The 15,055-nt window shown below is 50.4% G+C and overlaps 1 protein-coding gene and 1 long non-coding RNA gene across 4 annotated transcripts; one reads left to right on the top strand and one right to left on the bottom strand.

Annotated features, from left to right (window-relative positions):
- Nucleotides 1-4,107: 4,107 nt before the first annotated feature.
- Gm20554 (predicted gene, 20554) lies at nt 4,108-9,206 on the bottom strand. Its single transcript, NR_030701.1, has one exon. It is a non-coding gene; the product is annotated as a predicted gene, 20554 (long non-coding RNA).
- Irx2 (Iroquois homeobox 2) lies at nt 5,072-14,838 on the top strand. Of its 3 annotated transcripts, none has more exons than XM_030247164.1 (5): nt 5,072-9,078; nt 11,213-11,618; nt 11,899-12,612; nt 13,228-13,303; nt 13,906-14,838. In XM_030247164.1, the coding sequence occupies exons 2-4, from the start codon at nt 11,243-11,245 to the stop codon at nt 13,278-13,280; spliced, it is 1,143 nt and encodes a 380-aa protein (XP_030103024.1). In that variant the 5' UTR covers nt 5,072-9,078; nt 11,213-11,242; the 3' UTR covers nt 13,281-13,303; nt 13,906-14,838. The 3 variants fall into 3 exon arrangements, with proteins under 3 accessions (XP_030103024.1, XP_030103023.1, NP_034704.1); NM_010574.4 differs by lacking the exon at nt 5,072-9,078 and adding an exon at nt 9,462-9,955; XM_030247163.1 differs by lacking the exon at nt 5,072-9,078 and adding an exon at nt 9,341-9,955 and having other exon boundaries at nt 13,228-14,838.
- The last annotated feature ends 217 nt before the right edge of the window (nt 14,839-15,055 follow it).

The following is a 15,055-nucleotide window of genomic DNA, read 5'->3' on the forward strand; positions in this document are numbered from 1 at the left end:
AACTCTTGTGAGGGAGTAGTTAGAAGGATATAACCAAAAGAGGAGGAAGTTGGCAAATTAGAAGATCAGCAACATCTGACCTCCAGAAAATAAGAACATCTGTATTCACTCATTCATTTACTAGCTGCTGTGGGAGTTGAGTCTAAGACCTTCCAGGAGACAGCCAAGATTTCCACCACCAATCTATATTTCCAACCCTTGAAAACAAATGTCCTGCCACAGTGATATGCTGGTTTGTTTCAAAGTGTGCCCCTGGGATGTTAACATTCAAGGTAGCCTTAAATTCACAGAGATCTGTCTGCCTCTGCACCCTGAGTGCTAAGATTAAAGGTATGAGTCAAATTGATCTATTCCACACATGGAGGTCAATGACGCTAAACCGAGATCCGGGGGCAGGGGTTACTACAGTAGAGTGGAACCCAGGGCTCTGTGTTCACAAGAATAAATGCATACAAAACCTTCCCAGAGCTGAAGCACACCTATAATCCCAAGACTGAGAAAGTGAGCACAGGAGGGCCAATAAGGACTTCAAGGTCATCCTTGGCTACATAGTGAGTGAAAGACCCACCAGCCTGAGACAAATGATAATCTATCTCAAAAAAACCAAAACAAAACAAAACAGCCCGCAATTAAATAAAGTACTTTTAATGCTGTCATAAGAAGCAGTGAAAGCAGAGGCTGAGAATCTCCTTTTCACACTTTATTTTAAAATACATTTTAAAAAATTAAGTTAGGAGAGCTAAGAAACAGTCTTTCCCAAGGAACACCACATCAGTTGGTTAACCAGTGCCAAATGGTCAGCGCTGAAAACATACATACAAGTAACATTGTACAGACTGATCAGGTTGTATTTATGTACTTAGGAGAGAGAGGGGAGAGAGAGAGAGAGAGAGAGAGAGAGAGAGAGAGAGAGAGAGAGAGGGAGAGGGAGAGGGAGAGGGAGAGGGAGAGGGAGAGGGAGAGAGAGAGAGAGAGAGAGAGAGAGAGAGAGAGAGAGGAAAAAAGAAAAATGATGTAATTATTTTATAAACTTAAATAAATATTTTAAAAAAAAGAGAGAAAGAAAAATGTTGGCATAGGGTCTGGAGAGATGGACCAGCAGTTAAGAACACTTGCTGTTCTTTCAAAGGACACAGGTTCCATCTTCAGCACCTACATAATGACTCATGACCATCTGTGACTTCAGATCTAGGGAATCTATGTCCTTCTCTTGACCTCCTCTGACACTGTACATGTGACACATATACATACCTGAAAGGAAAAAAACACACATATAAATAATGAAATTAGGTAAGTATTTAAATAAGGTATTTATAACCTGCTTCCGTTATATACTTTTTACTAAAAATATCAAAGTTCAATTTGCTTTTGTTTAACTTTCTTTTTTATCAAAGTGTCAATATTCATTCATTCAGCTGCTGTGATATCTGGCCTTTCAGGGACATCTGCAGGTAATCTGAGACAGAAAATGAAACCATATGTACACTTCACGCAAGGAATACAAAGTCTGGGGATGACTGCTAACTCACAAATGTATTTTTAAAATGAAATGCTAATATAGGTATGGTGATCCACATCTTTAATCCCAGCAGAGGCAGGTGGATCTTTATGAGTTCAAAGCCAGCCTGATCTACACAGTGAAATCCAAGACAGCCAGGCATACATAGAGAAACTGTGTTTCAAAAACAAACAAAAAGCTACTTGAAATAGTCTTATCTATTGGATCCTTCATTGGTTGCTTGTGGCAATGACAAAAATCACCTAACAAAACCCATTTAAGGAAAGAAGGATTTATTTGGACTTACAGTACAAGGGGAAACAGTTACATCATGGAGGGGGAAGGGCTTGGCAGCAAGAGGTGCAACAGGTCACATTGTATCCATACTCAGGAAAGTAAGACTGAAGAGGAAGTGGAACCAGGCTACAAAATGCCAAGACCCAGCCCAAGTAACCCACTTCCATAGGCTTCACCTCTGTTACTGTTTCCACAGCCACCCAATGTTGTCCACAGCAACACATCTGGGACCAAGGATTTAAACAATGAGCCTATGGTGATAGGCAAAGAACGAGAGGCCTTAAAATGTAGCTTTCCAGGCTGATCTTACTTTATCTTCAGAAGCCCAAGCTGCTATGGGAGAGTCTGATTGGACTTAGACTGGTTACACATTCAAATGCAGGTGGGGCTGGAAGTCAGCACCTAAAAGAAACATCTACATCGTGGTTGTTGCTGTCTTCCATGCCCTATATCAACCCTAATGCCTTCCAGAAATGACCAGCCAAGAGCCAGACATTTATCTTTCATGTGTGCATTCGTTGCATTAGTGCTTCTCTAGTGTCTAGGCAGGCTAGGCAGGCTGGCATGGAGGCAGTGGCAGAAAGTGAGGAGCGCAGGAAGCCCTGTTGATGGTAACATTGCCCCTGGAGACTCCTGAGACATGGAAGGCTTTACAGAAGGCAGCAGCCAGTAGAAGAAGCCCTGCTGTGGACAGACAGTTGTGGCAGTAACCCAAGGCTTCAGGCTTTCTCCGGTTTGAACCACAGAACAAAGCAAAGCCTTGGAAACATATTGCTCTCCTCTCTGCCTCTGCGGCAGGTTATATGGAAAGAACATAGTAAATGGTCTCTCAAAGTGCAAGGGCTTTATGGGGACTTAGGTTTGCAAATACCCCATTCCTCTGGCTGCAGTCAGGACAAGTGGACAGAGCCTACAGCCATTGTTTCTAGAAAAGCTCTCTGTGTTCCAGTCTTGGAGAGAGAGGTAGCCTGGGAATGTCTGCAGTAGGAGGATAACCCTCTCTCTTTCCCTGTCTGGCTTCTTGCTTTCATCCACAGGCCCTTCCTCCAGTTTCCTAGATCCTGATGTCCCCTCTCTAATTGTTATTTGAATTATCTAATGTACATTCACTGTTCCCCCGGGATGCTGGCGCTAGTATCCCATACAGAGCAGAAGCAAGGCACTTCCCACAGGAATGTGCAGGTGTCCTGCCTGCATTTAGACCTCTCCTTGCAGAATCTATGGTCTGCAGAATTCCTGTATATACAGTTCTGATCAGAGCAGGGCCACATCTCACACTTCATGGAAGGAAAAACATCCTGCTCAGCTTCCTCCCATGCCTCAAACAACCCCATCCAACACAGAGATGTCATTTGTTTTGAAGGTTAAACTGCAAAATCAATACATCTGTATTTATTATAAAGAGAATACAGAATTAAAATGTTAAAGAGAGAGGTTTTTTTTTTTGTTGTTGTTTTTAAGTCAAGCATCCCCCTCCCCCAAGAAGCACATTATACTTCCACACCTAGGGTGCTCCTTTGTAAGGCTAGTGCCTAATTGTAAACATTTTAGAAACATAAAATAGCTCATACAAAGGAAAAGTGAAGAGCAATATATTCTCATGCAGCAGCCCCTTCCCGGCTAAGGGTTGTTAGGGTCCCTCAATGTTTACCTACCTACTCTACCAGTATCTTTCGGGACACACCCCTTCTGACAGAGATGAGCCCTGCACAGGTATCTCATGCCTGAAGTAGGATACAGACAGTCCTCCAAGGTCCCCTTGCTCTGTTTGGAAGCACAAAAGACTGGCACTTATTTTTAAATTCCATCTTCATCACTGTCCCTCTCTGTCTTCTTCCCCCATTCTCCAGTCTCCTGCTGACCTGAGTGGCTTCTCCAGGGGCAACATTTTGTGCTACCCCCTGGGAGGTCTCAGGTCTGCTACTCTGTGCCACAATCTCCCCCAGCGCCCGTGTGGCATTTCCTATGTCGTGTGCAGTGATGTGGGCGGACAGCAGCTCTTACCTCCCGCTTTTTCAGGTGTCACTAGATGCTCCTCCCAATTCTTCGAAGCAATTTGAGCTGTCACAGTCCAGATGGTTGAGATACCTTCTGCCCTGGGTCTTGCGTGGAGTTCTGAGGTAGAGGTATGAAGTGCAGCTCTTTGTCTGGAGGCCTTCCCTGGCACAGTGGATCCAGTCATTTTCAAGTTCTTCTAGGTGTGGAGGTGAGCACATTTTCTCCCAGGGATACTCCAGAATTCATGACTCTGCATCCTTGCCCACCCTGTACCAGCACCAACATTCTTCTCCCAGTGCGGTTTGTTTTTAATTCAGATTTATCCATTTTAAAAGAATCTACATTCCCTGCCGTGTTTTCTCTTTCCCTCCCTTCCCACATTCCTCCTTTTTCTTAAAAATTATAATATTCCTTGCCGGGTATGTAAGAGCACTCTGAGAGAGCCTGAGAAAACGGTGTGTTCATGGTTACCTGCCGCCTAGACTATGTCCTGGAGAGTTGTTTGGACATACCAGTGAGAAATGGCAGGTGGAAATTAAGCCTGCCCCAGCAGACCTGCTTTCTTGGGAAAGACTTAGAGAATTGCAGTTTTCTTGCCTGGCTTTCCTTCCAGCAAAGACTCCTCCCAGGCTCAGGCAGGTAGGTTTTCATTTGCTCATGGGACCAAGCTTGAAAGGCAGGCTCAGATGGCTGCAAACCTGACCACAGAGCCTAGAACCGCTAAGGAGAGTTCAGGAAATGCGTCTTCCAAGACCAAGAGTAAGCAAGCCGGGACTCAGCTCCTATATGTCGGGAGCTGTGTCTGCAGTGCGGGGGCCCAGGGGAGCCGGCTGTGAAATTGCTTAGCGGCTCTCAGCCAGGCCTGAAATGGGTTCCCTTTTAACTCCCTCACTGGTTCTGGGACCGCAAACTAGCACAGTCCCCTAGTCCAGTCTTTGCCTGGCTCTCAGGCTGCGCGCGCTGCGCTCCCTCCTGGCGGCGCCTCAGACTCCCGGATCTGGCCAGCTAGGCCACCTCCTGGAGGGGCGCAAAACCCTGGACCGGGTCTCTCGTGGACGCCTTTCCCAGGACACGGATGGACCGCGGGGGGCAGGATCGCAGTTGGGAGACAGACAAGAGGAGAGAAAAGGAGCGACAGAAGCATGACACCAGCAGACAAGGGTGAGAACAGCGACCGAATGGCCAGATGTGGAGGGAGAATTGTCCGGACTCGCGCGGGAGAGAAACTTCAGGAAGCCTGTCTAAAGCGGGGCTTCTACCGGAGAATGCGAACTCATGCTTCCCACTAAAGAAAACCATGAGAAGAGAAACTGATCAGGATCTGAAGCGAAGGAGCGAGGATAAAGGAGAAAGCACTGGTTAGAGGATAGTTAAAAGAGAAAGCACTGGTTAGTGGAATTCTCGATCTTCGAGAGGGAAACAAGAAAAAAAAAGTGCGTTGTCGCCCCCCCCCTTCCCCACCCCCAAGTTCAGGACGGAAAGCAATTCTGGGCTCCACAGGGGCAGCCACCTCCTGTACCGGCCAAGAAGGCCAGGCCTCTCAGGCAGGTTTGAGAACCCAGTTGGGGCCCAGACTTCTCTTTCAAGGAAGCGGGCATCAAAGAGCCCCTCACCTTCGGGGGACTGTCCTGTGTGCGCGCTTTCCAGGAAAGCGCGTCGCCTTTAGAAACTAGAAATACGGATGCAGCCCCAATATATTGTAAGCCCGAGGGAGACTTCCTTTGCATGTAGAATTAAAATTGGTGCACTGAAAATCTTTAAAACCAAACAAAAACGAAACTGAAAGAATAAAGAAGCAAAGGTTGACTTCATCTCGCCCTTCTGTCTTGATGACCAAGAACATGCACATGCCAGAAAGTCCTGGCTGCTAATAGAATAGGATATGACTTGATACATCGAAACTTACTTACATTTTAAATTTTCCTTCATTAAAGTAAACCCACTTTAAAAGTGAATGTTTCGTTTTATTTAAGATAAAAAAAAAATCTGCACGCACCTAAATGGCAGCTTATTTTTGGGCCCCAAACTTAAACCACGGAAGACATAGTTGAAATAGAAAATAGTCATGAGAGCTCTAGTTTTGTTGAAATGCCCTTGTATTATTGCTTTCCTTCTTTCCCGAATAAAACAGGCATGGAAAGAGATAGATCTGGTCGCTGGCGGGGCGTCAGCCACGCGTCGGTGGCACGGTGGCAGCACCAGGTTTCCGCAGCTGGGCCTCAGCCGGCAGGCGCGGGCCACAGCGCCCCCTCGCCGCCTGCCGCGCGACTTTAGATCTAGTCGCCTCCTGAAAACCATGGAACAGGACAGTATCAGGCCAGCGCCTGGGCCTTCAAAACCAGTTTAGTACCCAGAAAGATCTTCCATTCCTAGCCTTAATATTTGGCCCACAAGTGGCCTCCACGGAAAACGGGGGCAACTTGAAAGAGTCGCTAGCCAGGGCCAACTCTAAATATTTCCACTTCTGTTTGTGTGAGGACCATAGTAACATGGTTTGTTTTTAACTCCACTACATACGTGAGGGAGGGTACACAGCATGTACCCACAGCCTGGACAACCACCACAAGAGACCGCTTTCTAAGCAGTCAACCGATTTCGCTACATTTCATACATTGTTCACTCCATGTATGTAGCTGGAGAAAGAGGAGCCAAGCACCTGGATTCCCAAGAGACATCTGAACTCTCCTCCTACCCTGAAGCACAGAATCCAGGCCTCTTTTGAAGTTGGAAACCAAGAGCAGTTTGGGGTAACCCTGTCACCCCAGTAGCAGTGATGATTATCTGCCCAGGCGCTATACTTGGAAAGTAAATTTTCCTCCTTGATTTTTTGTTGTTGTTGTTGTTCTTGTTGGTGGTGGTGTGGTTTTTTTGTTGTTTTGTTTTGTTTTTAAGATTAATGCAACTTTAACCTAAGAGAAGAAAAATAGGGCTTTCCAGAGTTTGGGATCATTCGTGTAAACCAGAGTTTTAATGCGCCAATAACAATGGGAACTCACGAGCTAATGTCCCTGTATAGGCATTTTAATGTGCCACAGTCACTACCAATAAAATCGGCATGTAGTCAGATTCGACTGTTTAATTACACGAGGTAGGCTGTTTTTATTAGTAACAGACAGCAGTATGGACATTTTAAATTTTGGTGAAAGATAATTCGTGGAGGAAATACGGGAGGTCTTGGTCTTGATAGGTTGTACTGAGCAATAATAGGGTTGTACTTTCTCAATGTCTGTGGGCAGGACGAGGCCCTCCAAAGTCAAGCACATTTGTATGGTTATGTAATTAATGTCTGAATCAGCTGCATATAGGCATAAGAACCTGCTCCATTCTACTGATATATATAGAGAGAAAGATGTGTGTGTGTGTGTATACACACATGTATATGTATATACATACTTATGTATATACACGTACATATGTATATATACATATACACACATATATGTATAAACACACACTGCTTTCTCCTCCATACATACCTGGCACAAGTCACAAGGAAAAGGTAGGGTAAACTCCACTGAAATTGAAACCAGGACAGGAAACTAATCTTTAGAAAAGATTAAGATCTGGACAATCATTCTCCTGGTAAAAATTAGATACTTCATATAAAAGACTGAAACCAACCTAATTGGAAGCTAAGAGCCTTAGTCTGACTTGTGGTTGTTTCCAGTACAGGACATCTCACCTAGGGCCCCTTCCCAAAAGAATCTCTTCCTGCGAAAACAAAAATGTCTGAATAAACTGATCTGGCTCCACCCAGATGCCCTGTTCTGGGGTGCTAGCGTGGTGACCTCTTCCTTCCCTTCCCTTCCCTTCCCTTCCCTTCCCTTCCCTTCCCTTCCCTTCCCTTCCCTTCCCTTCCCTTCCCTTCCCTCCCCCTCCCTTGAATGAGTATGCCCCACCCAGGGTCTTTTCTGTAGATGCTAGACAGTAAATAACTCAGGGTATAAAGGGGAGTGGGCTCTGCACAGGCACCGAGACTGCTGAAAGGGGTTCAGAAGTTCTGGGGGGTGGCGGGGGGGGGGGCAATAAGGGGAGGGTGTATGGTGGTGGCAGTGTTTGAGTAGAGTGCCTGGAAAGTTCCTACCAAAAGTGATAAATTTGCTTGCCTGCCTGCCCGGGAAAAATTGTCTCCAGTCCATCACTACAATTGATCCCTGGTTCCCTGGGACCTGGACAAGACAAAAAGCAGCCTGGCTGACTACAGCATTCATTCGGTGTCACGGATCTGGCTGCTGCAGGAGCTGGAGCGCCACGATCCAGGCCTAAGCAGAAGCCAGGCGCTCACAGGCAGGAGAACTCTGCCGCCCTCTACTAGCTTCAGAGCCCACCGAGAATAAAATGGAAGCTCAGGCCCGCGCGCCAGGTTTCAGAGTCCTCGTGCTCTACCTAGCAAGCTTCAAGGAGACACCTGTTGGGCGGGCGCCCCCTCCCGGGCCAGCTCACACCTGACCCCTACGAATCCCAAGCGCCCCCCATTGACGCTCCTTTACATCCAGCGTACTAGTGCCCATCCTGGCCATCGACTCCCCTCACTTGGGGAAAGGGAGCAGGTATGGTCGAGAAAGTTTAGGGGCTGGGACCTAAGGGCTCAAGGGACCCGCGAGTCAACTCCTGGACCTCAGGTTACCTGAACCACCTCACGACTGCGACACTTCACAAGCTGGCCCATGTCCTTTCGGGAAGTGGCAGTGGATACTCTAGCAAAGTCAAGTCAGCTCTCCTGACAGGAACCTCTCCCCCAATTTCGAACAGGCATTCAACTTAACAAAAGAAAACAAAAACTCTTTTTGGACCAGAGTGGCGTTTGTTGAAGCGAGTCACTCACTGGCGTGTTCCAGACGTTAACGGACATGATGTTCCTAACACGGCCTGAAATCTTCTCTGTGGACTTGGACAGAAGCCTCACCACGGGGCCTCCCACAGCTTCAAACCGAAACGCTCAGATTCCGGGTAGATGCTTGGCAGCCCAGGCACCAGGAGCAGGAGACCGGACGGGAAGCCACACGGGCAGCCTCAGCCTGGAGTACAGGCGGACAGAGGACTGTAGAAGTGGGATGCCCAGGCAACTCTGCAGGTGTCTCCACACTGCCCTCCATCTCCCTGCGGTGTCTGCCCTGGACACCGCATGCGACCTGGGCTGCTATCTTCAGGGTGATGAGGGGTGCCCGATCCGTATGTTCTCCAGGTGGATCGGACCTGGCCCGACTGCAGGAGGCCTTTGCTGACCAGTGCTAGGCGAGCAAGAGCGCCGGCAGTGCCCGGATGGGGCCCCGGGAAGGAGAAAGGTGGCTGGGCCAAGGCGGGAGTCGGCGGCGGGGTGCGCGGACGTGGCTGAGAGGATGTGCCAGTGGGAGGGGGTGAGCGCTACGCCCAGTTTGGCCAGGCTGGGCTTCACCGCTGCAGGCTGCGGGCCGGGGCGGGAGTGGAGAGAGGCCGCTGCGCGACAAAAGCCTGCACGTCCCTCCCTCCAGCCTCTGGCTGCCACTCCTCCGCCTTCCCCTCCACTTCCCACCCCTCCGCTCTCTGCCCCTCCCCCGGCCTCAGCGGGGCCTCGGCGGCGGGCGGAGCAGGGGAGGGGCGGGCACCAGAATATGCAGATGAGAGTGTGACGGACAGCTCGGCGTTCCAATGTCCCTCGGAAACTCGAGCGCTCCTTCCTCAACTCCTCACTCCTGACTGCAGACTCCCCCAAATCCCGACCGCCGGCCTGGCGCGCGGCTGCGCCCACCGGCTCCGCGCTGCCGCTACCGCCGCCCCGCCGATCCTCCAGCCCCGCGCCCAGCCTAGCGCCCACCAGCCCAGCCTGCTCCGGCCCGCGGCCTCGGTGCGCCCCGGCCGGGCGTGGATGGAGGGCGCCGCGCGCGCTGCCCGCTGCTCCGTGTGACGCGGGCCCCGCGCCCCGCGCCCACCATGTCCTACCCGCAGGGCTACCTGTACCAAGCGCCCGGCTCGCTGGCGCTCTACTCGTGCCCCGCGTACGGCGCGTCCGCGCTGGCGGCGCCGCGCAGCGAGGAGCTGGCGCGTTCGGCGTCGGGCTCCGCGTTCAGCCCGTACCCCGGCTCGGCGGCCTTCACAGCGCAGGCGGCAACCGGCTTCGGCAGCCCGCTGCAGTACTCGGCGGACGCCGCCGCCGCCGCGGCTGCCGGCTTCCCGTCCTACGTGGTAACTGCTTTGGGGTGGGGGCTGGGGAGACCCGGACCAGGGAGTGAGTTGAGCTGAGCGCTGGGGACGCGTTGCGGGTGGCAGCTCCAAAGTCACCAGCACCCGTTGCCGCACTAAACAAGGGACGGGACTGACCTGCAGAGCTCGTAGGCTGATTTCCCTTGAGCTCGTGCGAAGTGCTACTCCACCCGTGCCTGGGCCAAGAGTAATCTCTAATCCGCGCGTGCCGATTGCTGGGGCTGCGAAATCTGTCCACTGCTCTCCGCGTGGTTCCAAGCTGAGGGCCCCGGCTGCCCAGGCCTCTAGGGCCAATGCCGCAAGCTTTGGGTTTCTTGGCCAGACTGGTGGCGGCGGGGTCACGGGGTGGGGGGGTGGGGATGCGGGTGGGGGGGGGGTGGGGTGGGGATAGGCTGAGCCTGTGGCTCTCGCCCTAGACCCAGGCCGAAGCTCTTTAGTGTTGGCCGTTTTCTGTCTCGCTGACCCGGCTTTCAGGGAAAAAAAAATAATGTGTTAACGGGTTTGGGACCCGCTAAGTGCTGCCAGAGTTCGTAGTAGGCCTATGGGTTCCAGCTCCGTAGATCCGGGATCTGTCTGAGCATCTCTGAGTTCTGAAAACAGGCCCCGCCAGAGCGGGTCTTGGCAGTTTTGGGGTGTGTGAAGACATTGTGTATGGGCGGAGGGGGTTTGCTCTAGGTGGAATTCCCTGGGTAGGAACCAGGCCTTGGGAAAAGGTTACAAACCTCTCCTAGTTAAACGTTAAAGGATGAATTAAAATGCTAATTACTACGTAGTTGAAGAATTGGAAACGCTGACTGGCTTCTGAGTTGCAAATTGGATTTACTCTGCTTTAGAGGGTGAATAGCGGAGTGGGGTTCCGAAGTATTTTTTAAGCTACATAAGGGAGGGAAGGGAAGGAGGGAGCAGAGCGGGAAGCCTATGATGAAATTTAGATATAAAGAAACTACTTGCTGTAGTGCGGGACTATCCAGATATGTTTGCAGACACTGTTCGCGCTACTCGGGAAACTATGTCGTTTTAGAAAAAGTAAAGTGTTAAAACAAAATCCTAGAATCAAATGGCAATAGTTTTGTTTTCCAACAGCTAGCCTTGTATTTTTCTGGTTCTCTGGCTAAAGAAAGATTTCCAACCCAGAGAAGCCTAGCAGGAAAGGCAGCAAGGGGCTGACGGAGGGTCGCCTTGGGGGTGACGCCTGAGGGGCCCATGCACCTTCCACTCACAGGCTGTTGTGGGTTCCAGGGCTCGCCATACGACACGCACACCACCGGAATGACTGGCGCCATCAGCTACCATCCATATGGCAGTGCGGCCTATCCATACCAGCTCAACGACCCCGCGTACCGTAAGAACGCTACGCGGGACGCCACTGCCACACTGAAAGCCTGGCTCAACGAACACCGAAAGAACCCGTACCCCACCAAGGGAGAGAAGATCATGCTGGCCATTATCACCAAGATGACCCTCACGCAGGTCTCCACCTGGTTCGCCAACGCGCGCCGACGTCTCAAGAAGGAGAACAAAATGACCTGGGCCCCAAGGAACAAAAGCGAGGATGAGGACGAGGACGAGGGAGATGCTTCCAGAAGCAAGGAGGAGAGTTCAGACAAGGCACAGGATGGCACAGAGACCTCTGCGGAGGACGAAGGTGAGCGGGGCAGCGGTCAGTGCGAAGGCTCAGGGAGCTTTCTTCCCAGGCGGGCAGTGGTAAGGGCGGACACTACGCACCTGTCACGCGGGGTCCCGGGCCTAGAAAATGGATTTGGGTTGGAGAGTCCCCGGGCTCTGTAGAGATGCTGGGCCGCATTTAATGCTGCCTCGGGGTGAGGTGCAGGGTCGTGGGAAGGCCGGTGCTGAATGTTGGGAGGATGGGGGTGCGGGTGCCCCTGCTGGCCCAGCTTTTCGCCCACCGTATCGCGTCCCCTCAGGGATCAGTCTACACGTCGACTCGCTCACGGACCACTCGTGCTCAGCGGAGTCAGATGGGGAAAAATTGCCCTGCCGCGCCGGGGATGCCTTGTGCGAATCAGGCTCAGAGTGTAAGGACAAGTTTGAGGACCTGGAGGACGAGGAGGACGAGGAAGACGAGTGCGAGCGGGACCTGGCGCCACCCAAGCCCGTAACCTCCTCGCCTCTCACCGGCGTGGAGGCACCCCTGCTGAGCCCGGCGCCCGAAGCCGCGCCGCGCGGTGGCAGCGGTGGCAAGACGCCCCTAGGCAGCCGGACGTCGCCAGGAGCGCCGCCGCCCGCCAGCAAACCCAAGCTGTGGTCGCTGGCCGAGATAGCCACGTCGGACCTCAAGCAACCAAGCTTGGGCCCGGGTTGCGGGCCTCCGGGGCTGCCTGCTGCCGCCGCGCCTGCCTCGACTGGGGCCCCTCCGGGAGGCTCGCCCTACTCTGCTTCGCCCCTGCTGGGCCGCCACCTCTATTACACGTCCCCTTTCTATGGCAACTACACAAACTACGGGAACTTAAACGCAGCGCTGCAAGGCCAGGGCCTTCTGCGGTACAATACCGCGGCCTCCTCACCAGGCGAGACACTGCACGCCATGCCCAAGGCGGCCAGCGACACGGGCAAGGCGGGCTCGCATTCACTGGAGTCCCACTACAGGCCTCCGGGCGGCGGCTACGAGCCCAAGAAAGGTAGGCTGCCTGAGGCCCGCGGGGAGGGATTCTGGTAGTCAGAACTAGCCAGAAACCTGGGAAAGGGCGCCGGGAATGTGAGACCTTTGGACCAACTTAGCCTCTTGTCAGACCCAGAATTTGGGAGGCCAGTGTGGGGAGACCCGTTGAAGAGTGAAGGCAAAAAGGGCTAGCCCTCCTTTTTCGGTCTATCCTGCTTTATTTACTCTTTATTTAATTTACTGTTAATATTATCAAGTAACTATTTTGTTTTGGCAAACTTACTGGCAGGAAGTGTGATCTGTGCTTGTCTCCCTGGTGGGTGTAGTCTTTCTTCTGTGGTGTTGGTTAAAAATGGAGCTTAGTGGGATTCTGTCTGCCTTTGGCTCAAGGAAAGCACAGGTTCCTGGGAACTCTCGGAGGCCTAATTTTCTTACACTACCTCCATTGTTTCTAACTCTGCATCCCCGAGACTGGGGCTCGAGGAGAGGAAGAAAGGAAGGAGAAGGAGGGAGCATAAATAACGTGGATCTTAGATGCCCCGGGAGTATGTGTCCCTTGCAGGGATAAGAGCTGGGAGGTGCTTAGCTGCCAGGGGCTGTAGCCTGTCCTCACTAACTGCCCCTCCCCTGACAGATACCAGTGAGGGCTGTGCAGTTGTTGGTGCAGGCGTCCAGACCTACCTATAGGAGGGCCAAGGTCAGCAGTGCAAGTAAGTGGGTTCCCTCTGCATCCTCTAGCCCCCAAGTCCTTGTCCTGTGCAGTGTGGTGTGGTTTTGCTGGAGAATAGAGTATTGGCTTTCTTCTAGCCTCTTTGCCTTCTGTGTTATAGTTTTTTTTTCTTTTCTGCTCAAGTCCTGCTTTGTAGAATCACTTCTCTAAACAGAACACACACACACACACACACAACCACTGTGTTGTTGGTTGATGATGGTGGTTTCAAAGATTTGGGCATCTCTGTGTGCTTCAAAACTCTTTTAGACACATAAAGGACACCTTGTCTGATGAGTGAGTTGTGCAGAAAAGTGGGTATTTTGCCTGAAATGGATATTGCTTTCAGAATAAGACTAAAAAGACACCAGCAGGCCTGGTCTTTCATGGGCCTGCTACTTGGTGTTCAGTATCCACATGGACACTGTGGACTCTAGTTCTAGCCCAGAGCTGTTACAAAAATTTAAAACTAGACAACATTACTAGTTCTAGCCACTAAAGATGGCAAAGAGGCAGAGCCAGTAGACACAAGCTTGAATGTTGTGATGTGTTGACATGGAACTGAAGAATTTGGGATAATTTGGTCTTTTCCTTGGTCCACAGGTAGGTGTCACAATTGCTTTGGAAAAAAAAGTCAGGAGGCTATTCTCCCTTCCCAAGTTCATAAATACACAGATACAAACCCCAGATGTGGAAACCCGGACCACATTTTGTGCCACTGTATAAGAGGATGCACACTGCACTGCCAACCCACAGACTCTAAGGACTGGACACACGTTGTTTGGGCATATGAGAACTTGTTGTCATAGTATAGCTTCCCTATGTTTGTGTGACTTTTGGAAACAATCTGTTTTTTCTCAGGATATCCTCATCACTTCATTGCCACGGTATATATTCTATAGGTGTGATAGGACTTGCTGTAAAATTTATTTGTAAAAAAAAATGTACACGGTAGAACTAACGTGATTGAAGAACTTGAGTCCTTCAGAAGTGGAAACAAATTTGATATTTATTTTTATAATGATATAAAGCTTCTAGTAATTTATGCAAGTTGTATTGCAATGAAATCTAAAACTTTTGTAAATAAATTCTGCCTGGTTTTTATTTGAACATTGCTGGTTATACAATCTCTGTTGGTTGTTTAACATCAGTTCTCCTATTAATTTATATCTAAAACTGTAAATAAAAACAGACGCGCCTACAAGAAAATGGTGTTTGGGGCTCATTTTTACTGGAGACCCATTTGGGTAGAAGCTCCAGCGGTAGCCCTGGTTCCTGCCCCAAAGGTGGTCCTACCTCACCTTTTAAGTGAAGAGCCAGTGAAATAAACGTCCTTCTTGAGCTTATTTGAAAAACTGCAGACCTGAGAGAAATTAATGTACAACAGGGAGATACCTACGGTTCCAGTTTATTCACATAGAAATGTGTTTCCAGAAAGTAATTCAGGTTTTTTTTTGTTCTCTGAATATGCAAATCCCTACTTAGTGTAAATTTCTAAAACATGGAAGAAAACAAAATAAAAGGATATGCCACCTCTCTGCTTTTCATCTTCTTTTGTGGTGCTGGATCGGGTCCTCCCACTGATACTGGAGAGTCCTCCCCCAGGGAATGACTGATGGGGACACTTGTTTTCCTCAGCCTGCAGTATCTCAGTTGACATAGATCAAGCACATTTACTGAAGAACCCTTTACTTTTTCTTTCTGTTCAGCTCCCACTAACAGGAGGGGGCGGGAAGTTAGATTCTTTACTGTG

The sequence above is a fragment of the Mus musculus genome, chromosome 13 (assembly GCF_000001635.26).
Source record: "Mus musculus strain C57BL/6J chromosome 13, GRCm38.p6 C57BL/6J".
Lineage (NCBI taxonomy): Eukaryota > Metazoa > Chordata > Mammalia > Rodentia > Muridae > Mus > Mus musculus.